This window comes from Drosophila bipectinata, chromosome XR, assembly GCF_030179905.1.
Source record: "Drosophila bipectinata strain 14024-0381.07 chromosome XR, DbipHiC1v2, whole genome shotgun sequence".
In the NCBI taxonomy this organism is placed as follows: domain Eukaryota; kingdom Metazoa; phylum Arthropoda; class Insecta; order Diptera; family Drosophilidae; genus Drosophila; species Drosophila bipectinata.
In genome coordinates, this window is record NC_091735.1 from 3,909,128 (window position 1) to 3,933,379 (window position 24,252).

Below are 24,252 nucleotides of genomic sequence, written 5' to 3' on the forward strand. Positions count from 1 at the left end.
CACACAAACACCCGTGTATGTGAATGTGTGACACGCATACATACAAAGATCAACCGAAGCGCAGGCCAACCTTCTTCATCGCGCTCCGTTTAGAGACTGAGAAACAGAAAAAATTTAATGAGAGAATGAGCGTAAGATGAACGAACGATCAGCGTAAGAGAGCGTAAGAAATCCGCTCTGGGGCCTGCTGGGGCCTGTCGCAAGAAATTTTTGCGTCCATTTTCGTTGTATGAAATGGGTTGTCTATATGCTGTTTGGTTAGTGATATAATGAACTTATTTATTAAATACCGAGCGGCCGTTCAATATATGTACACATGTACATATATTTATTAAACGGCATTAGCCGCTTGTACATATTATGTTATTATTTTTTTTCTTTTTATTTTCTAGATCAAAGATGGAGCCTAGTAAGAAAATTTTAAAGATGGCGTTTAATGTCGATGGTAAGTAAATTAAATAAAATCTAATTTTTTATTAATTTCTTTTCTCAGACGATGACCCCACTGCGGAGACGCAAAGGGACGAAGTCGAGGTAGTCGAGGTGGCCGATTTGGGGAAGTCAAAAATTGATCGCCTGGAGAGGAAAATAGAAGAGCAGGCGAGGGAAATCGCCGCATGTACCAACCAACTGGCAAAGTTGACAGCATTGCTTTGACGTGTATTCAAAATAATAATCATAAAAAAAAATTAAATAAATAAATAATTAGTAACTTTATAAAATATAAATTGTAACTTTGTAATTTGTAACATAATTTGTAATTATAAAAATAATAATAACAATAATAATAATTTGTAATTTATTTATTCAATTCTTTTTTATTGAATGAAAAGAAGGGGGGTGGTAATCCCTACGAATCCCTGCTATTTCCTCAAAGATTCCTCAGAGTATACCCCAGGGATTCCCTGGGGTATTTAGTTCAAAATTTTCTTCGAATTACTGCAGGAATCCTGCAAAATTCCCTTGGTATGTGTTCGAATTCCTTGGGGTGTTCGAATTCCTCAATGGGAGGAACTCTTCTATGGAAATTACTTGATGGTTTGTATGAAATACACCCCGAGGATTCCTTTGGGGGCAATTTCTTTAACTTGAGGTTTCCTTGAGTAATCCTTGAGATATGGTACTGAAGGGAAACGAAATCGCACGCACACATACACCCGTGTATGTGAATGTGTGACACGCATACATACAAAGATTAATCCAAGCGCAGACCAACCTTCTTCATCGCACTCCTTTCAGAGACTGAGAACAAAAAGCATTCAATGAGAATATGAGCGTAAGATGAACGAACAATGAGCGTAAGAAAAAGAGTAAGAACTCACTCTGGGGCCTACTGGGGCCCGTCGCAAGAAATTAATGGTTGGCTCTGCAGTTTCCACATTTCTTGACGGTACCGTCCATGTTTGTAGTGCAGTGAGCGGAGTTGTGGGCGTCCCCGCAGACCATACAGAAAGTCCCAAGTGTGCAGTATGACCTAGTCTGTCGGGAATGCACATTTTTAAATAAGACTGTTTGTGTTCTTCTATCAAAGAAGCTGGAGATCCACCTTAAGAATACCTCCTTCCTAAATCCCAAAAGATTCAGTTTATTCAACAGGAGTGAGTGATTGACTGAATCGAATACTTTACTGAAGTCTGTGTAAATAACATCAGTTTCAAATTCCATTCGGTAGCCATCTACATATGTCAACTCTAATAAATTAGTGATTATTATTATACCCGGTACTCATCTCTTCCAGCCGCACTTAAACTAACCTTTAAGGCAGTGGTCGGCAGAACATGTTCAAGGGGCATAGAAAATTTCTCTGCCCGAGCTCTGCCGCACACATACAGTATAAACGTAAAACCCGTCATGCTTGCAGCCTACTTTCTGATTTTTGTTACTAATACTAACGCATCAAAATCAAATCAATGTTTAAAATTTTTGAAGTTTAAAGCTGTCTACTAAGTTAAAAAACTTAATTTAAATATCCGGTTTTATATGTAAAAACATGTATCCGGTTTAGCTGCAAGGGTATATGCACTTCGGCTCCGCCCGAAGTTAGCTTTCCTTGCTTGTTTTTTTAATGCAGTAGTTGTTGGCCGGGCCCTATACCAGGGCACAGTGGCCGGATTGACCAATTTTTTTGTATAAAATCCAAAAATTCATGACAAAACAAACGTATATGGTCAATTGATTCTTAAAGTAGCTTCTCCAACTAGATATAAACCATTAGTTTTATTTAAATATATGTATGCATTCCTGAGCATCTACCAGGGCTGCAAAGTTCATTAACAGATCAGCAGGTTATCGCAAACAAAAAGGCGGAAAGCTGCACACAGACTTTGAACTTTCCGCAATTTGTAATACGGGCACCAATTTTAACGAAACAAAATGGAAAATGTTATTTGTGGTATGTAAAATATAATTTAAGGATGTAGTCTCATGTGCCGGCCTACTTTTTAGAGGTTATTTCAAAAAATTTTTTTTGTAATAAAAAATAATGCGATCGTTTCAATTTTCAAATATCTTTTTATAAGCATCATAAACTATTTGAAAATATTTTGTTTAATTTATTCTTGTGTAGTTTAATACACTTTCTAGCATGCCAAAGTATGCATATAAAAAAAAAAGATAGGTCCCTGGCGCAGGTGATTTCGACTGCTAGAGTCATCCGAAACAAAAAATTAGAATAGATTATTGTTTTGTAAGCTAATGGCTCTGTCCCGTACTAGAATGAAATATTTTCATCAATAAACAACAAAATGGCGAACTCACAAAACAAAAAATTAAAAAAAATTAAAAAAATTTATCTTAAATTGATGATAAAAAAAAAACTAATCATTAAAAATAAATGATTCTAGTACGGGACAGAGGTGTTACTTTTTAGAACAACATATCCAAATTTCAGCTAGATCGGTACCATAGAATTTTGTGAATCACCTGCGCCGCACACAAAAATGTCGTTTCGAGAAAAACACGTTTAAAGTTTAGACGCTACCGAGAAACTCATACTTTTCGGTGTAGGCGCGCTCTCGATTATGGGCTGTATCTCTGTCATTATTTGATATTTTTATTTGAAACTTTAACAGTACATTCATAATAAACAATACTATCAAAATATAAAAAAAAAAAAAAAATTGATTTTTTCAACCTCACACATGAGACTACATCCTTAATGAAACCAATTTGTTATCAGCGTTACGTGTTTTTTCTTTGAATTGTTTTCGTGATGTCATAAAAAAGTTAATTTGTATTTGTAAGTGTCTGTGCATAATGGAGTATAACTAATTTTCTGACACTTTCTGTCACCATTTGAGTTTGCAGTAGTATTAATGTATATTTGTTCTTGATAATCTTATTAAAAACTTTTGCTCCTTTTTGCTCCATTCCCTATCGTTGTCGATTAAAGACAAGGTCGAATACAGCCACTGCACACTGTTGACGTTTGGCTGCGCAGCAACAAAAACAAAGACGCTGTATCTGAGCAACATTTTAAAAAAAGTCAAGAGTTTCGACATATATTTTAGCCAAAATTTAGCTAAATACAATAGAAATATAGCTCCTCTATAGGTCCATCCTTCAATATAGGTCCATGGACTCCTCTGATACTTTATTGCCCAAATTTTATCTGAACAAAAGACTATGCATAAACAAAACAAAAATTCTCCCACATGATGTAATCGAACTTTTGGAAAGTCCTACAGTTCTTTTAAATTTGACAAGCGAAAGTACAACTGAAGCTGAACACAGCGACTCCAGTTCCGATTCGAATGATTCTTTTTCATTGGAACTGGACGCAGAAATAATATAACTACTAAGAATAATATTAAGTTTTAACATTAAAAACAAAAATAAAATATATAAAATGTCTTTTAATAATATTCATGCGTACATGGGTTTTGTTCAAATTAATGGAATTGGGGGCGGTAGGTGTGGGCGTGGTCATATCGAATTCAAATTTTGGCTATATCCTTGTGGTGATCTTATCATCAATTGTGCCAAGTTACAGCACTGTAGGGTCATTTTTGGATTATATGCAAAAAAATCGGTCAATCCGGCCCCTGTGCAGGGGCATAGGAAATTTCTCTGCCCGAGCTATGCCACACACACAGTATAAATGTGTGAAACCTCATGCTCACAGCCTACTTTCTGCTATTCGTTACTAATATTTATGCATTTAAAACATATGTATTGAGAGGCGTGAAACGTAAGGATTTTCGGAGGGGCAGAGCGACATTTCAATTTACAAGGATTCCGAACTATTGAAGCATATTCCAGCCTTGACCGTAAAAATGTGGCATAGACGATGAGGCTCAGTGGAAAAGCAAAGATTGGTCCGTGGAAGACCGCGGGGACCCCGCATAGCAACAGCAAAAGTTCGAGGATGGAAGGATCGATCGAAGGATTGAGGTCCACCTTTCAAAGGTGACCTTTGCACACTGGGGACTTTGTCCTGTTTTTGTGGCATAAATGTGTTTCTTAAAAGTTTTTGAATTTTTGATATTTAAGTGTTACCGTATTAAAAGCAAACCGTATGTTACACAAAAATTGTATGTTACACAAAAATGGTATTTTTTCAGTCCAGTATTAAAATACCAGCGATTAAAGACAGCTGTTGGGAAATGGCATTTCGTGTTTGCATTTGGCTTCATTTTGTAGTGCGTTTTCCAATTAATATTTCTTGAACGTCGAAGCACAAATCAAAAAAATTTAAAATGGATAGTCATGCTCCAGGAATATACTATTTGTTAATACTAATATTTTACCAAATTCGTGCATGTCTTTCTAACAATTTGTAATTACCTAAAGCAAGTGGTGTCCGGACACAATTTCGTAATGAAAGTTAAACTTTAAAAAAATGTTTAGATTCGATCAGTGAGTGACTATATCCATGTTACAGAGCCATTAATTCTTAATTCAGAACATCTATGTTCAATTGCGCCTTTTTGCGAAATTCCAATTTTTAGGAAGAAAGGTAGGTAGGAATAATGCCACTAAAACAGAGCGAATTCCCTGCGATTTCCCGCAAGAAAATAGTTGGAAAAAGCTAATTTTTTTACAAAATGCATAAAACTAGCATTATTGTCATAAAAAGAAATAAAATTTTTTTTTTAATTTTTACCATAAAAAAAAAAATAAAAAATGGATTTAAAAAAGGCGAAATATCTTCAATTCTTTATTATTAACTTAATTCAAAAAAACAGAATTTAAAAATGTTGGTTTGTTAAGTTTGTTTAAGTTATTAATTAATGCCACAAAAACAGGGCAAATTCCCCACTGTGCTTTGGGACGGAGCAAGAATATGGAATATGGAGAATATGGAATATATACACCTGGACAGTAAAGAACTTGGCGACCAACCCGGGACGGCGACTGATAGCGATGGGAGGACAAGCGAATAAGACGGAGCCAAGCGAGAGTATTAGAAGAGCGAGGAGCGGAGTACGTCACAATTAAGTCGTAGCCCAATTTTTCCCATTGTAAATAGACGAGGCCTTAGGTTAGGTTAGGTTGAGGCGGCGATGAGGGCCGGTTCTGACCCCCATCCACTTGAGCCGCTGGGGCTCCTTGTGATACCGCACAGGCAAGGATCCTACAAAAGGACCTCTCCCTTCCCACTACTTATGTGCCCAAGGGTGCTCTATCCTTCTTGAAGCGGCTCGCGGTCCCATCCAGATTTACGGATGAAGGCTACGAGTCTGTGTGGAGCGACCTCCGCGAGGTCTGTAAGGTCTGTAAGTATTGCTGCGCCCAGGAATTTGAGTCGGATGCGCCCCAGCGCAGGGCATTGACACAGGAGGTGTGCGACTGTCTCTTCCTCTTCTTCGTCTCCACAGCTCCTGCAGTAGTCATAATGAGGCACCGCTAGTCTAGCCGCGTGTGCTCCTATTAACCAATGTCCCGTAATGGCCTTGATCGCCAGACTACAGTCCTGCCTATTCAGGGCGATGAGCATCATTGACCTCTTCCTAGATCGGATTGGCCATATCATGCGGGAGTTCCTGCAGTTTTGGAGGTTTCTCCATTTCCGCAGTGATGCGCGGTCAAAGTGATCCCTGCATTTTAGCCTACACGTAGCTAAGGGGATACCTACTGGTTCCTTCTCCGGTAGGAGAGGATTGGTAGTACCTGCTCTTGCTAGTTCGTCGGCGGCGCAGTTACCCTCGTGGTCCCTATGTCCGGGCACCCATATGAGGTGTATGTCATGCTGCTCTGCCATCTCGTTAAGAGATCTGCGACAGTCATTCACTGTCCTGGAGTTGGATGAAAGACCGTCAAGGGCTTTGAGTGCCGCTTGACTGTCTGAGAAGATACAGATTGTGTCCTGATTACCAATAAGTGCTGGGGATCTGAGTGCTTCTCCGATAGCTATTACTTCTGCTTGGAAAACACTACAGTGGTCTGGGAGTCTGAAGGACTCATTTAAACACAGCTTTTCGCAATGGAAACCGCCTCCCACCTGGCCATTCAATTTTGAACCGTCTGTGTAAATATGGAGGGAACCGGCTGGTCCCGGGATTTGTGTGTCCCATTCCTCCCTTGTTGGAATGTAGACCTTGTATTTTAAGGTAGGATTATCGACAGGTACGCAGTAGTCTGTAGACCCCGTTGGCGTGCAGTGGTGCAGATCTAACTTGGTATGTCCGTAGTCAGTCCTTTCCCATGCGCCCGTCTCTTGTAGCCTGATTGCCGATAGCGTGGCCATCTTGACTTCCACTATCTCTACTGGTAAAAGGTCGAGTATGAAGTCTAGTGCGTCCGTAGGAGTGGTACGTAGGCTGCCCGTGATACAGACCTCCGCCATCCTTTGCGTTTTCCTAAGCTTCTCCCTGATTGTGGAGTTGGTGAGAGCGGGCCACCATACCACCACCCCGTAGAAGAGGATGGGTCTTATGACCGCTGTATAAAGCCATCTTACTATTTTTGGTGACATTCCCCATTTAAGACCAATGGCTTTTCTGCAAGTATAGAGCGCGATTGTAGCTTTGTTGGCTCTATCCATAGTGTTTGATTTCCAGTCCAGTTTCCTGTCTAGCGTAATCCCTAGGTACTTGGCGCTATCGCTAAGAGATAATGTTTCTCCTAATAGTTTTGGAAGCCTTAAGTTTGGTATTTTGTACTTCCTGGTGAAGAGGACGAGCTCTGTTTTGGATGGGTTAACACCTAGTCCATTTCTAGCTGCCCACGTTGAGAGGACCCTAAGTTTGTCCGTCATGCGGTCACATAGAGTCTGGGGAAATTTTCCTGAGAAGGCAATTGCGACATCATCCGCGTAAGCGATAACTTTGCAACCACCCCCTTCAAGGGATCGCAGTAGGCTATTAACCGCCACGTTCCAGAGTAGGGGTGAGAGTACGCCTCCTTGCGGGGTGCCTCTTCTGACGTATCTATGAATAGATTCTCCTCCTAGTGACGCCTCAACAGTCCTGTTTACCAGGATCTGCTTAATAAGGCGTACGGATTGATTATCTATTCCTAGTCCTGTCAGCGCATTGGTTATCGAGCTTGGTAGGATGTTGTTGAACGCACCTTCTATGTCTAGAAAAGCAATGAGTGCGTATTCCTTATCACTAAGTGCCTTCTCGACAAAAGTAGTGATTTCGTGGAGTGCCGTTTCCGTGGATCGGCCCTTCCTATACGCATGTTGTGATCCCGAGATATCATCTGGGTTTATAGTAAGATTAATATGGAGGCTGATTAGTCTCTCCATTGTCTTAAGAAGGAAGGACGACAGGCTTATTGGTCTGAAGTCCTTGGGGGTGCAGTGAGATGGTTTTTCCGCCTTGGGTATAAATACGACTTTCGTCCGCAACCACATTTGGGGTACGATGCCCATCCTGAAGATTGCTGAGAAAGCTATCTTGACCCATGATTTCAGGTTGGGACCGGCTTTAATTAGTTGAGCCGGGACAATGCCATCTGGACCCGGGGATTTGAAGGGCTTGAAGCTATTTATTGCCCAGCTGAGATATCTATCATTCAATAGGTATTCAAGTGGATTGTTGGTGGGTGGGCTATTCCCCTGTGTCTGCATTTCCAGGGTTGCGTCTTCTCGAGAGCATCCCGGGAAATGTGTCTCTATGAGAGCCTCTAGGGTTTCTTTGCTGGACGATGTCCAGTTGCCCTCTGAGGTTGTAATGTATCCTACATTTGGTGCAGTAGTTGCAAGGACCTTCCTGAGTCGAGAGGCATCTGATGTTTGCTGAATGTTCATGCAGAACTCGGCCCAGGCATTTCTTTTTGCCTTGCGAAGCTCTTTGTTATATCGCCTAAGGTCCGCTTTGTACGACTCCCAGGCTGTCTCCGCGTTTGTTTTTCTGGCAAAATTGAAGGCCTTGCGGGCCTTGGTTTTAAAGGGCGCAAGTGTTTGCGACCACCATGGTGGTTTCTTTGACTTGCTTTTGCCCGATCTGATTTTGGGACAAGCTTTATTGAATGCCCTGGCGCACGCTGCCGTGAGCGTATCCACCATGGCATCCAGGACTGCCCTACTATCCACATTCCCTGTTGGAGGATTTCCCAAGGAACTATCTAGCTTCTTTCTATATAACTCCCAGATTAAAGTTCTCGAAATTGACCACTAATTCTATGTATCGGTGGTCTGAGAATGAGTGTTTCTCTAGGACTCCCCATCTAACAATCCTGTCTGCTAGGGATTCAGAGTAAAGAGTGACGTCAAGTACTTCTCTTCTGTTCTTGACTATGAAAGTGGGTTCTGTACCCCTGTTACCCACCAAAAGATTGGAGCCTAGGATAAAATCGAAGATTGACTCACCCCTCTCGTTTGTGTCAGTGCTGCCCCACTGATTAGACGAGGCCTTTGAATAAAAAAACATTATTTGAAGAGAAGCTATTTGTGCTATTTTTGGGCTCGGGCAATCACGTTGTTTATATAAATTGGGTGGGACGTTGCCCTGTGACCTAGCCGCGTTTGTTAGGAGCGAAGAAATAATGCTTCTTATATTTTATAGCGTCGGGTCAAGGAAGATTTTTTTAAATTTTGCCATGTTATCTAAATCTCAAATTTATATCTACAAAACAAAAATCTGTAAAATCAGACGATTTTTTTACTGTATTGCTTCATATTTTAGTTAAAAAAACACATATATATGTAACATTTTTATTATGAATCTATATTATTACATTATTATATTATATTATATATTATTAGAAAACATTTTACTACTAACACTTAATCTTATTCCTAAATAAACTAAAAATGTATAATAAATAATAAATGTATAATAATAATAAATTTCTTTCGTCATTTCATCAAATAACGAATACCCGAATTTTGTTAGGGTAGCAAGCCTGAAAAGTAAGAAAAATCCAAATTTTGTGCGCTGGCTTCGAAACGAAATCGTACGCACACAAACACCCGTGTATGTGAATGTGTGACACGCATACATACAAAGATCAACCGAAGCGCAGGCCAACCTTCTTCATTGCGCTCCGTTTAGAGACTGAGAAACAGAAAAAATTTAATGAGAGAATGAGCGTAAGATGAACGAACGATCAGCGTAAGAGAGCGTAAGAAATCCGCTCTGGGGCCTGCTGGGGCCTGTCGCAAGAAATTTTTGCGTCCATTTTCGTTGTATAAAATGGGTTGTCTATATGCTGTATGGTTAGTGATTATATGCACTACTCACCAAAATTAGTTATTTGGCCACTTAAATTTTTTTTAAACTTTCACTTTAACTCAACAAACGCGTGTGATTTATGTGCAACTTGAACATCAAATGCAAAGAGAAGGGGAGAGGCAAGACGAAACCGAAAATTGACAACCGAAAATTCTGGCGCGTGCCAGGGTATAGTCGACCAACGCAATGCCTTGAAATTAGAATCGCACAAGGCAAATAATCAAACATGAACATTTTGGCTTTGCCTACATTTCAATATATCATATGATTAGATACGAAAAATTATTTAAATATAATCTTAAATATATATAAATATTTGAACATATTTTAAAAAGGGTATTCTGACGTCGCTTCCATTCATTTGGTTTTCGACACAGATTTTCTTCTCTCCCTTCCCTCCATCTACATCTCTCTAATTGTCTCTCTGTCGCGTGCCGCTTCTTCGAAAATATGACGTAGAACAATCATCGTCCAAAACCGAAAGCAGGTAGAAGTTTCGTTTCCCCTTTCGTTTCGGACTTGAGTAAACGACGCCCATGCAATTTGTTTTTGTTTTTCGAACATGTCGCCAGGAAAAGTCGGGGAAGAAATTTTGGTACTGAAGGGTTCAAAGCGAGACACAAAATTTTAATTTTTCTTACTTTTCAGGCTTGCTACCCTAACAAAATTCAGGTATTCATTATTGAGTGAAATGACGAAATAAATTATATTATTGGTAATATTATATTTTTTTAATATTTTAGCATACATTTAACATTTATTTAGAAATAAGATTAAGTTTTAGCAGTAAAATGTTTTGTATATGTATATTTTCACGAATAATTTAAAATCAATATACTGAGATAGTAAGAGGGTATATTTCAGTCGACATCACTTAAAACGCCGATTGCTTTAAATTTTTGTTGTTCTGCATGTGAATTTTGTTTGCATACCCTACCGATGGATGATTTTTAGGGGACCGGACAGCAAAAAAATATATAAAAAAATTTTTTTTTTTAGGGAAACTGGGTATAATTTTTTTTTTCATTTAATATTTAAAATAAAAACAAAAAATTCCATTTCTATATTTTTAATTGATGTTTACAACAAATTGTAGCAAAGAAACGTTTTGAAATATGTTGGTATCCTTTTTTGAATTTTTATTTTTAAAAATACATTAAAGTTGACTTATTAAGAAAATAACTACACTAACATAACTACACAAAAACTAAATTTAAAAAAATTCATAAAAACAAACTGAAAAGAGTCAAAGTAAAGATTTGTGTCTGCTCACTCCCCAAAAAATCATGCATCGGTAGGCTATGCAAGCACAATTCACTTTTGCCGAAACTAAAGTCACCATGAATTCGTAAAGTACCGATTTTTTCAGAATCAAATTTAAAAATCTCTTGACACGGTAAAGAAAACTACAAATTTAAACCTACTCTTACACTGCACGTGTCGTCACTAATAACGGACGTAATGTCATTACGTATGACAATACGTACTGTCGTAATAATTTTATCTTGCACGTGTATAAAATACGATTAGTTTTTAATGTGTAGCTTTATAGACCTTTATTGCTTTTTTTCTTCACATAAATGGATATCGGATATTTGGTCCGATTGGATAGTTGGTATATCGGTCCTTAAAAGTATATATATTCTTGATTAGGATCACCTCCTCAATTGATATGACGGACATCTGTCCATTTGTCTGTCTGTTTCTACGCGAACTAGTCATGCAGTTTTAAAGATATCGACTTGCAACATTTCACACACCCTTTTTATACCCTTTCAGAGTGTATTATAATTTTGTTCAAAAGTGTGCAACGCAGTGAAGGAGACATCTCCGACCCTATAAAGTATATATATTCTTGATCAGGATCACCTCCTGAGTTTAGTCTCTCAGTTTTAAAGCTATCGTCTTGAAACTTTGCACACACCCTTCTTTCCCTTGCACGCAGTATATAAGTCGGAACGGCCGAGATTGGCCGACGATATCCATATAACTGATTGATCGGAAATGCTGTAACTTTGTTGTTTTTTGAGTAAGAGAGTTCGCATATTTCATGAGTGATTTTTTTTTTTGGCAAAATAATACGGCATGCCAAATTTTATAAGGATCGGCCGACTATATCATATAGCTGCCATATAACTGATTGATCCGATATCTTCTTTCTTTAAAAACTTGAAAGTTGGGTCATTTTTGATTGTTAAGTTATATGGCAGCTATAGGATATAGTCGGCAGATCCTTATAAAATTTGGTAGGTCATATTATTTTGTAGAGAAATAGAAAATCCGAACTCTCTAACTCTAAAAACACAAAAGTTATAGCATTTCCGATCCATAAGTTATATGGCAGTTAATAGAAAGAGTAAGCCGTAACGGACAAAGATGACTTCCTTGAGAGACTCCAGATGTAACACGCATCAGGGGAGAATGAACATTTTTAAATAAGACTCTTTGTGTTCTGCCATCTAAGCTGAAAATTCACGTTAGGAATTCCCAAATTCCCTATTTTCCAAATCCCAAAAGATTCAGTTAACTCAACAGGAGTGAGTGATTGACAGAACCAAATGCTTTACTGAAGTCCATGTAAATAATATCAGTTTGAAATCCCTTTCGAAATCCATCTATGACATAGAATGTCAACTTCAGTTAATTAGTGGTGGCTTAATGAAGCCATGCTAACATGAAGAAATGATCAAAGGGCAAAGGTGTTTACAAAGTTCGCTTAGTGTTTACAAAGTTATAAAACTAATTTTGATCCTGAGTAAATGGAATCCGGCAGCGGCAAATATAATTCCTGTAACATTCAGCGTTATGCATGTTCAAATTTGACCGAGCTAGTAGATATCTGGAAAAATTTATAATTCTGCAGGTATTTTTATATATAAGTAAAAGCTTCTTTTCAGTATTGCCTGTTTTAAAACCAAGGAGGTTTTGTAGAAGCGGACGTATATATTTATTGCACACATGAGTCGAAAATTGTATTTAACGCAGTGGGAGGCAAACTCTCATTTTACAAAGCACGCGAGTATAGGGTAGGAAATTCTGACGCAGCGCTGCCGGCACACTGACAGTGTAAGCACTCTCAAATTTTTTCAGAAGCTCTCTCATTTGCTCTCATTTTAATTCATTTGACAGCCCAAACTAAAAATCAAATTTTTTCCACTTCGAAAAATTTTCTCAGAAATTGGGTTGGAAAAAGTTTTCTTCATGGAGAATATAGATAGGGAAGCGTAGTTGAATTCTCTGCTCTCATTGTTTTTCTCTGCTACGCACACACTCAAATTTTAAAAATGTGCTAGTTTTGCCCACCACTGATCTATAATTTCTAAAAGTACAGTTAATGAGAAATCTTTACTTTACTTTAATAATAAAAACAAGAAAGAAAAGCTAACTTCGGGCGTAGCCGAACTTGATATACCCTTGCAGTTAAAAGCGGACATATATCGCAAACATCGGATATAGTTGGGCGATCCTTATGAGAATATCATAATAAACTTAATTAATTACAATCTTCAAAAAAACCAAAGTTGGTATTTTTACCAATTACCATTTCCGATCGTTCAGTTATATGGCAGCTATAGGATATAGTCGGCCGATCGTTAGGTAGGTCCGATTAGCTGACCAAAAATATAATCTGTACTAAATTCCAGCTTTCTATCTTCAAAAACATGAAAGTTATACCATTTCCGATCAATCAGTTATATGGCAGCTATAGGATATAGTCGGCCGATCCCTGCCGTTCCGACTTATATACTGCGTGCAAAGGAAAGAAGGGTGTGTGCGAGGTTTCAAGTCGATAGCTTTAAAACTGAGAGACTAGTTCGCGTAGAAACAGACAGACAGACGGACAGACGGACATGCTCATATCAACTCAGGAGGTGATCCTGATCAAGAATATATATACTTTATAGGGTCGGAGATACCTCCTTCACTGCGTTGCGCACTTTTGGACAAAATTATAATACAACCCTCTGCAAGGGTATAAAAACCGTTAATATAAATATAGTTCATCGACGGGTAATCCCGTTTTTTAAGACTTTTTATAATTTTTTCGCGAGCAAAAATAAATACAGAATGATAACTTTCTCTTAATGATTTGCAATGCTGACCCTAAACTCCTAAGTTTAAAGCAAAAAACTTGACGTGATGACCGAACGAAGCTTTGTTAAGGAGACTAAGATCCAAACCAAAAACGTTAATTGAGAAATAAGTTGGCGGTTGGTTAGCAGGTGGAATTCAATTGAATTTAATACTTACGCAGCGCCTGTTGATAAATCCCTTTTAATTTGGTTTATATCACGAGTGCGATGAGTTTTAGTAGGTGGTACATACAAAGAGATATCATTGGTTGCGCTATGAACATTGCGATTAGAAGTCGCAGTCGCTGTGTCACTTTCTGCAGTGCAACTAGATTTATCAGCAATCATATCGTTTGAGACTGCTCCAAGAATTGTCGATAGTGGTGCAATCGATGCTACAAATTCATTTGTGCCTTGGCTGTGGATATCCCGATTTTCACTTTTGGTACACCCTAAACCACTGTTTGAGCAGTCCGAAACACTTTCATTGGAGCTTGATGTTGAAGCAGTCATTACAGAAGCATAATTTTTAGCTAACCTGTATGAGTAAAGGCTACTTTTGTTGGGAACGTGCTGCTTCGGATCAGAAACATCACTACCCAGAATATAATCTTTTCGTGGTTTTTTGGAAGCCGTGGTCATTCTTTTTTGATTTAATAAATTGGTTGGTGTCGAGTCAGAACTAGAAGTGCTTACAAAAAAGTGAGTACCGGAGGCAGACTCAGATCCCATTGATGCTGAAGTCCTTTCAAATTCTGAATGGCGCATATTATTTGAGCTGCTTGAAGATGCTACATGAAACCCGAGAGGCTTTTTTTCACTATTAGTGCCTTCATAAGAGGACAAAGCCACATTATCGGCACTTGAACTAGTAGCAGGACAATATAAGACTTTATCTTTTTGCGTCATTGTATTGGGGTTTATTGTGATTGCATGTTTGGGTTGTCCCAATTCATTTGTATTATGAAAAGTTGATAAATTACTTCCCGAATTATACCCATATTTAACAACATTTGGAATACTTTGCAAGCTTGATGAAATTGTGGGTTCAGTATAATCAGGTTTCATTATTACTCGATATATTTTTTTTTGAGGATACTTTGCACAACATCCTGTATCTCCTGCCAAAGATTTTTGGTAGTGCGAAGTCCTAGGCATTCGCTTTGGTGGGCTATGTCTACCAGTATGGTTAATGCTAAGGGCACTGGTGGTTTCTAAAAAGGATTCTTTACTGTTGGGATTAATTTTAAAAATCCGATCATAGTTATCAATCAATATATTTATGACTATGTTGTTAAATTTTATATCCAATATAGCCGCAACCGATTCTTCCCGCGGTCGTAGTAAAGTTGGTCCAAACACCACTCCAAGATTGAAAACGGACATCTTGTTTTTTTCGTATTTCCGTGAAACTCTGAAAAAAACAGTCAAATTATTTTTTTTGGCAATAAATCAATTAAGGGCATTTCTAGGTATTTGTAGAAAATTTATTTATTTATTTGTAGAAAACAGGGATCGTAATAGTTACAATTTTAAAATATAAATTGCAAAAAAAGAGCTATTTTCCAATTTGTATTCAAACAAGAAAGGAAAGCTAATTTCGGGCGGAGCCGAAGTTGAGCCGAAGTACTCTTCCAGTTAAAAACTGATATATATCGCAAAAGTCGGATATAGTTGGCCAATCCCTATGAGAATATCATAATAAAACCATTTAAAATACCGAAGTTGGTATTTTTACTAAATATCAAATACGATTTCCGATCGATCGTTCCGAATATATCTTATAGCTGCCATATAACTGATTGATCGGAAATTATTTTTTCAAAATAATAGGAGATACCAAATGTCATAAGGATCGGCATACTATATCTGATTTTTACCTGCAAGAGTGGGCTCTGCCCGAAGTAAAAAAAACACGTTTACATGCTGGTTCGGTTGATCGAAAATATATATATTACATGCTGCGGTGGCCGAAAGTGTCAATGACAATCCGTCGACGTTAACTTGACACCGTGTTCAAGAGTTGGACATTTCGCGCTTTTCCCTGCAATGGATTTTAACCAAAGACTTTCATCTAAGGCCATATAAGATTCAGTTGTTTCAGTAGCTTACGCCGCATAACCATCCAATGCGTTGTCGGTCTTCGCGTCAGTGACGAAAGTTTTTACCGAAAAATAGTTTTTTCTGATGAGGCCCATATTCACCTCGGTGGTCATGTTAATAAGTGAAACTGTTGCATTTGGGGTTGAGAAAACCCACACGTCGTCTTAAAAAAGCCAATGCATCCACAACGAATGACTGTTTGGTGCAGTATGTGGTCGGGTGTCATCATTGGGCCGTTTTTTTTTTTTTAAAAGGATGAAGCCGCCGTTACCGTTAAGGGTGTCCGCTATCGCGGCATGTTGGAAGACTTTTTCTTTCCTTGAATGAAAAAGGAAAACATAGGCGACATATGGTTCCAGCAGCATGGTGCTACGTGCCACACAGCCTACGTCACAATCGATCTTTTGCGTGGTACGTTCGAAAATCGCTTAATCAGCCGAAACGGCGATGTCTACTGGCTGCCTCGCAGCTGTGATTTGACCCCGTTGGATTATGTTTTGTGGGGTGGCGTCATGTTTTAGTGTTACGCCAAACACCCAAGGACGATTGACGACATAAAGCACGGGATTGACGTGGCCATTAGGGCCATTGATGGACTTAGCATCGAAAAAGTGTTTAAAAATTGGGACGACCAAACGGGCTACTGTAAAGCCAGCTGAGGCAGCCATATGATCGAAACGGTTTTTCATACATAAGCCGCAAAGTTAAGGCTATCAATAAAAAAAAATTTTTTGAAAAATATATACTCGTTGTTTTTTTTTATAGCGATTTTAAAACGCAATTTTTTTTGGGGGCTACCCTGTAGAAGTTTGCAAATTTTTTTAGATTTGGTATTGTATAAAATTGATTATATTATGATATTGTCATAAGGATCGGCCAACTATATCCGATTTTAGCGATATATATCCGGTCTTAGCTGCAAGGGTATATCAACTTCAGCTCCGCCCAAAGTTAGCTTTCTTATTTATTATACCCTTGCAGAGGGTATTATAATTTTGTCCAAAAGTGTGCAACGCAGTGAAGGAGACATCTCCGACCCTATAAAGTATATATATTCTTGATCAGGATCACCTCCTGAGTTGATATGAGCATGTCCGTCTGTCCGTCTGTCCGTCTGTCTGTCCGTCTGCCTGTCTGTCCGTTTCTACGCGAACTAGTCTCCCAGTTTTGAAGCTATCGTCTTGAAACTTTGCACACACCCATCTTTCCTTTGCACGCAGTATATAAGTCGGAACGGCCCGGATCGGCCGACTGTATCCTATAGCTGCCATATAACTGATTGATCGGAAATGGTATAACTTTGATGTTTTTAGAGTTAGAGAGTTCAAATTTGACACGAAAGCTATTTTTGGCAAATTATTACGACATGCCAAATTTCATAAGGATCGGCCGACTATATCCTATAGCTGCCATATAACTGAACGATCGGAAATGACCTAACTTTCGTGTTTTTGAAGATAGAAAGCTAAAACTTAATACAGATTCTATTATTGGCCAGTTGATCCGACCTACCAAATTTCATTAGGATCGGTCGACTATATCCTATAGCTGGCATATAACTGAACGATCGGAAATGGTACTTGGTAGAAATATCAACTTTCGTATTTTTGAAGATAGAAGCTTGGAACTTTTTTTAAGATTTTTTATTGTAATTAATTGGTTTTATTATGATGTAATAATAAGGATCGGCCAAATATATCCGATGTTTGCGATATATATCCGGTTTTAACTGCAAGGGTATATAAACTTCGGCTCCGCCCGAAGTTAGCTTTCCTGTCTTGTTTTTTTTTTAACTTTTGCCCATTCTTCACACAACTCTCCTTGAATGGATGGTATCAGGAAACAGACTGCAAGAGAGCCTTATAACATAGTAGGCCTGCAGATTATTGAGGCAGGTGCTTCCACACGTCCAGCCGTTTAACGATTTCTCTCCCTCGAAAGGAAGCTCTGTCACCGTCGTCAATTGACAGAGCAATATGATGCCTTCATAAAGGAGTAATTGGAGTTGGGGCATATGTCTCCAGTCCCTGTTGATGTAAGCGTCACTAGACAGTACTTTCTGCTTACTTCAGGTTTTTAAGCTGGATACTACCACCTATGGAACGAAGCCTGTCTTATTTTTAGCAGTTCGGGCAATGCATCAGTCGGCAGAGGATGAGAGATTAATGTTTCCAATAGGGGCGGGAATTCTGCGTACTATGCACTTATACATGTGAGAAATAAACTGGACTTTGTTCCCCTGGAAGTCCCATATACTGGCCAACCGACCCACGAAAGCTCCCAGACCTTATCGATTTTTCGGTGACAAAAAAATACCTCGGAATCTAATAAGTGCCAAAGCAGTCTCGGACTTATTATCACACCACTCGCCTGTCCAGCCCAGAAATAACCGAACACCCCTACAGCCTTACGTCGCCAAAAACGAACTAGCTTAAATACAAAAATTACGTGAGTACCCACTTAAAACTCGCCCCGGAGCCTTACGTGAAATCGGGCATCGACTACATTACGAGCGCCCTGGAAGAAACAACAAATTAGACCGAAAAACATTTCAGCCAGAAGCTACCCCTCTGCCAACTCATAAGAGTTATAAGGGGGCTAAAACAAAAAAAAAAGGCTCGCAGTGGTGACTTCCTGATGCCAAAGAAGCTGATCGAACTTCCAAAATGCGCTATAGAGGTCATCTGTAAACTATTTAATGGAATCATTATTCTTGGCTATTTCCCAAAAAAAGTGGAAGAAATCCATCATCATAATGATACCGAAGCTTGGAAAAACCCACACACTTCCGACATCGTATAGACCAATTAGCCTTATATTTTGTTTATCTAAATTGTGTGAAAAATTCTTGTTAACTCGCATTCCATATCTGGATGCTTGCAATATTATCCCGGCACACCAATTTGGCTTCCGAAGAAACCACAGCACCGTCGCGCAAGTGAACAGATTGACATTCGAATTACGCTCAGCCTTCGAAAAGCCGATTTTTCTCGACGTATCTCAAGTTTTCGACCGAGTTTGGCTTAATGAACTCATGCACAAAATTAAAACATATTTGCCAACATACACCCACCTATTCCCAATGGGATGCAACGCAGCTACTTCGGGCGACTACATCCTTGAAGCTGGACTTTCACAAGGAAGCGTGCTTGGCCCTTGTCTATAAACATATACAAAACATTGTATACTGTGGGTATACCTACGAACTGAAAACTTACAACGGCAACGTCCGCCGACGATACCGCTATCCTAAGTCGCTCCAGATGCCGAACCCAAGCAACAAATCAACTCGCGAATCAGATCGAAAGGTGGCTGTCCGACTGGCCCACTAAAATAAACGAACAAGAGTGTAAACATGTAACGTTTACTCTTAATAGACAAACATGCCCTCCGCTTTCACTAAACGGTGTGCAGATCCCTCAAGCTAACGAAGTAACGTACCTTGGCGTCCACCTTGATAGACAACTAACCTGGTGTAAGCACATCGCTAAAACTGAAAGCCAGCACTCTCCACTGGATCATTAACTCAAATCATACAGCGCGCACAATCAAAAATTTTGAGAACTAGCATTGGGGCATCTTGGTATGTTCGCAACAAAAACATCCACCGGGACCTGGGCATCCTTGCAGTGAAAGACGAAATCCAGAAGCAAAAAGTGTCCTACAAAAAAAAACTTTCTTCGCACCCAAGTTTCCTCGCTCGGGGATTGACTCGGGTTTCCAGCGGATCCCGCCTACGACGCAACGACCTCCCAACCCAGCAATTGATTTTTAGAGCAGCCTAACTCTGTATTAGTCAATATGACTGTTAGATAAGTTAAAACTAAAAGATTTGATACACCTCTTGTTAGTGTCGCATAAAATAGATTCAAAAAATAAAAGGCACCTGGATAGGGTGCCTGAAGAGGATCGCGAGTCTTTCCTAAGGTTCGATGATGGCAGCAATTTAACAAAGACTCTGGGTCTTGCTTGGCATCCTGCAATTGATGCAAGATGTTATTTTCGTTTGAAGGGATTCAGTTAACCTCAAAGCCCACTATCGGCGCATCGTTCTTTCTTCAGTCGCTCGGCTTTTTGACCCATTACGCCTTGTCGGTCTTGTTAATGCAAAGGCGAAAATGTTTCTCCAGAAGCTGTGAGAAGTTGTCTTGGGACGAAAGTCTTCCTCAAGCTCTTTACTGCACCGGGAATAGATTTGTAGCAGCTTTGCTAGTGCGCAGCGCGCCGAATTCTTTAGATTCGGTTTTTTGCTAACATCGAAATCCGAGGTGAAGATCCATGGATTCTGTGACGCTAGCATTAAGGCGTATGTGGCTTGCCTTTATGTCGTGTCCAAGGTCGTGTCCTTTTTAGTCTGCTCGAAGTCCCGAGTTGCGCCTTTAAGGACTGTTACGGTGCCGAAGCTGGTGTTATCCGGGAGCCGAGTTGTTGGCTGGACCAAGCCCAATTGGTGTGCCGGGATAATATTGCAAGCTTCCAGATATGGAATGCGAGTTAACAAGCATTTGTTTTCTACAATCTATTGGATTGTTAAGTTGACAAGACGTTTTGAGGCAGTGCAAAACGTTGCCACTAAATTCAGTTTCTTGTGGAAGTATCAAGAGCTAATGGAAGAAGACTTCAGGCAACAAGCGATTTCTTTCCGGGAAAATTATCTTATTGATGTTTCTAAGGATTTAATCGATGAAATCCTGCACCTTAAAGCTATCCATGCTGCCAAATTAGGATGCGATCTACTATTTCTCCTACCGCTGTTGAATAAACTTCATGAATTGAAAATGGAAGTATTATTTCCAAGCGTCTGTATAGCAGTGTGACCGAAGTGGAGCGTTTATTTAGATCGCTGTCTCGAGTGAAGAATTTTTTACGGGCCAAAATCATTTTACAAGTCTTGGAATATTAGCGCTGGAGTCTGGGTTGGCCCGTAGGATATTCCTGGATTAAATACATATCATACATATATATAAAATGCCTGTTTGGCCATTGATAGATTTCAATGCCGGTAAATAAAAAATCAAAATAAAATAAAATCAATGTATTTAATTTTAAACGTTATAAAAATATTTACAAAGGAAAGCCAATTTAGGGTGCGAGCGCAATAGGAGGAAAAGGAGTCGGCTTGCTGTCTGACCCGACATTCTCCCCCCAGCTGGGGCTTCTACTCCAACTTCATCCTTAAGGGGCAACAGGCACAGCTTAGATACTGCGCGCTTGGTAACTCCAGATGAGGTTTTAATCACCGCCACTCGAAAGACTCCATATCGACCAGGGATTAACTCCATTATTCTCGCAAGCGGTCGGTTCATTGGAGGTAGGTTCTCGTCCTTGACTAGCACCACATCATAGCATCATAGCACCACGCCATAGTCGACCATTCATGGTAGTAAGTTTCCGTTCGACTTTTTAAACTTAAGAACAATTTCAAGTTATCACCTGCTGTTTGCCCCCTTGGCTTATTGAGCCTCATACATATAAAAGGAAAGATCCTATTGCAGAAACTTTGGCTTTGCAACGGTTTGAGTTTGTCAAATCAGCCCCATTATGTTTAAATTGTCTGCGCAAAGGTCACACGGTTGCGAAGTGTAAATCGACTAGGTGTCAAATTTGTGCAAGATCGCACCACAAACTTCAGCACCGATTTACTGTGACCGAAAATAACTTGACGTTTACCACCACCAAATTAAAATCCACCTCCAGCGCTACATCTTGATGCCCCTTCTACGTCACATGCTTTGCATGCTTCCCTAGAAAGGGTTTTGTTAGCGACGTCGATCGTAGAGTTAAAACTAAAAATGGTGAGCACATATTGGCTCGAGCATTACTTGACTCTGGGTCACAATAAACAAATAAACTTACTGAAGATCTTGCTTAACGCTTACAGATCCTTAGGGAGCGTCCAGCTAATTCCCAGGTTAAGAAAAAGATACACACTGTGGTGAAGTCAACAATTAATGGTAGTGAGTTTCCGTTCGACTTTTGGATTTTGAGAACTGTCTCGGGTTATCACCCTGACGAGTCAGTGAAGGTGAAAGAATGGGACCTACCAAGGAACTTGCCTTTACCAGACCCATATTTTTATAAACCTCAGCGGATAGACATGTTAATTGGAGCTGAGTCATTTTTTGAACTGTTGTCCGTTGGCCAAATAAAAAAAGGTTCAAACCATCCCATCCTCCAAAAACCTCTCCTTGGATGGATAGTATCTGGAAAATATATGGCTAATACCTCAACTCCGCAACAGCCTGTCTCTAGCCTGAATTGCCAAGAAGTCGCCTCGAGTCGAGTTTATTAATAATTTTAATAACTGTATGTTCAACATTGTGGTCGAATCGTCGTCGCATGCAGACGTGTATTTATTGTGCTCCGGGAAAAAAACATTCAACAATATCAAAAAGTGCAGTGACTGGTTTCGTAAATCAACAACAACGCGAAAAGACGCTTTCAGCGATGAAATCGCTAATGTTTATATTGATTAATTAATTAATTAATATAAAACATAACATTTAAAACTCGAACAATATCAATTTCGATTGCAATGAGTCTAAACGACGTTAGCACACAACGTCAACGTGAGCAAGACGAGAGACGGCTCTCAGTACAAAGAAACAACGCTTACTTCACTTTCAAAGCAACCGAAAGTAATGCAAGCTCATCCCAAACACGGTCAATTACCCCAAACTTGGCCGAATTCTTAAACGTAGAGAGCGTGAGAGCGCGTTCTTGCTCCCCCTCGCTACCATCGATGTCTCTGCAGCCAAAGAGCGCAGTAACTAGCACCGCAACCTCTTTGACAACGTCAACCGTAACAACAACAACAACCGCTACTGTAACGACAGCGCGTTTAACGACGTCATCAGCTAGCAACGCAAACATTGATACTTCAGCCGCTGTGCTGCCCGAAAAAGAGAACAAAAACAAAGAAAATATTAAGCCGGCTGTGCAGACTGGTATGGATCGTTACATCCAAATCAAAAGGAAGCTGAGCCCCCTAAACTCCCAACGCAAAATAACCCGTGGCAATGCTAACATAGCCGCAATAGAAACGCCCACGAACTCAAACCGTTTTAAAATCTTGGCAGACTATGAGGATGACGCCGAATCTACAGAAGTCCAAAAAAGGAAGCCTAAGCCCCCGCCAATATACATACGAGAAAAAAGTTCCAACGTTCTTGTCAACAAAATTATAGAGCTCATTGGCAAGGACAACTTTCACATAATACCACTCGTAAAGGGCAATATCCAGGAAACAAAAGTTCAAACGAAGTCTGAAGATAATTACAGAGTATTATCAAAATACCTCACCGACAAAAAAAAGAACTTTTATACGTATCAGCTAAAAAGCAGCAAGGGCTTGCAAGTCGTACTTAAGGGCATAGAGCCCGAAGTACCGCCTGCAGAGATAACAAAGGCGCTACAAGAGAAGGGATTTAGCGTTAAGACAGTGTTCAATATCTCTAACAGGGATAGAAAGCCGCAGCCACTCTTTAAGGTTGAACTCGAACCACAAACTAAGCCCCTCAAGAAATACGAAGTGCACCCTATATACAATCTTCAGTTCCTGCTGCACCGCAGAATTACAGTTGAGGAGCCGCACAAACGCAATGGCCCGGTACAATGTGCGAACTGCCAAGAATATGGCCATACAAGGTCTTACTGTAAACTGCGCCCAGTTTGTGTAGTTTGTGGTGAGCTTCATGACTCCGCACACTGCCCAGCGAGCAAAGATGACCAAAACTCGAAAAAGTGCGGCAACTGCGGTGGAAATCACACTGCTAACTATAGAGGTTGCCCAGTTTATAAGGAGCTGAAAAGTCGCATCCACCAGAGGGGACTTACTGCCCGCACCCAAAATAATCAGTTCATAGCCTCCAGGACAAACCCTGAAGTCTTCTTCTCGACCGCAGCCAGATCCTCACTAGGACTTACAAACTCTGACAAAAATGTCACATACGCAAGCGCTTTAAAATCAGGACTGGCTACCCCAGCCTCAAAAAGCTCACTGCCGCAATCAGCACACCAAGAACCGAACACGGCTCAGCAGTATCAACTTCCGGAGCAGTCAAAAAGTAACTTTGAAGCAATGATATGCAGTCTACAACAAAGCCTTACGGAGTTCATGTCGTTTATGCGTACAACTATGCAAGATCTAATGCGAAACCAAAATCTATTAATACAAATGCTGGTTTCACAACAATCCAAATAATGACTTCCCTACGAATATCTACATGGAACGCTAACGGCGTTTCGCAGCATAAACTCGAGTTAGCGCAATTCCTACTAGACAATCAAATCGACGTAATGCTGCTTTCAGAAACACATCTTACGAACAGATACAATTTCCAACTACGAGGATATTCATTCTATGGAACAAATCATCCAGACGGTAAAGCACACGGCGGGACTGGAATTTTAATCAGAAGCCGTATCAAGCACCATTATCATACGAAATTTGC

The 24,252-nt window shown here is 39.7% G+C and overlaps 1 protein-coding gene across 4 annotated transcripts in view; it reads right to left on the minus strand.

The window, feature by feature from the left end:
- Positions 1-24,252, minus strand: part of Graf (GTPase regulator associated with FAK) — a 379,470-nt gene that overhangs the window by 11,427 nt on the left and 343,791 nt on the right. For 3 of the 4 annotated variants that reach the window (XM_043211294.2, XM_070276585.1, XM_043211293.2), the window contains one exon: positions 13,875-15,110. In XM_043211294.2, the coding sequence (XP_043067229.1) occupies positions 13,875-15,110 (1,236 nt within the window). Of the gene's footprint in view, positions 1-13,874; positions 15,111-24,252 lie in introns of those variants that run through there. The other variant, XM_070276586.1, reaches the window with a different exon arrangement.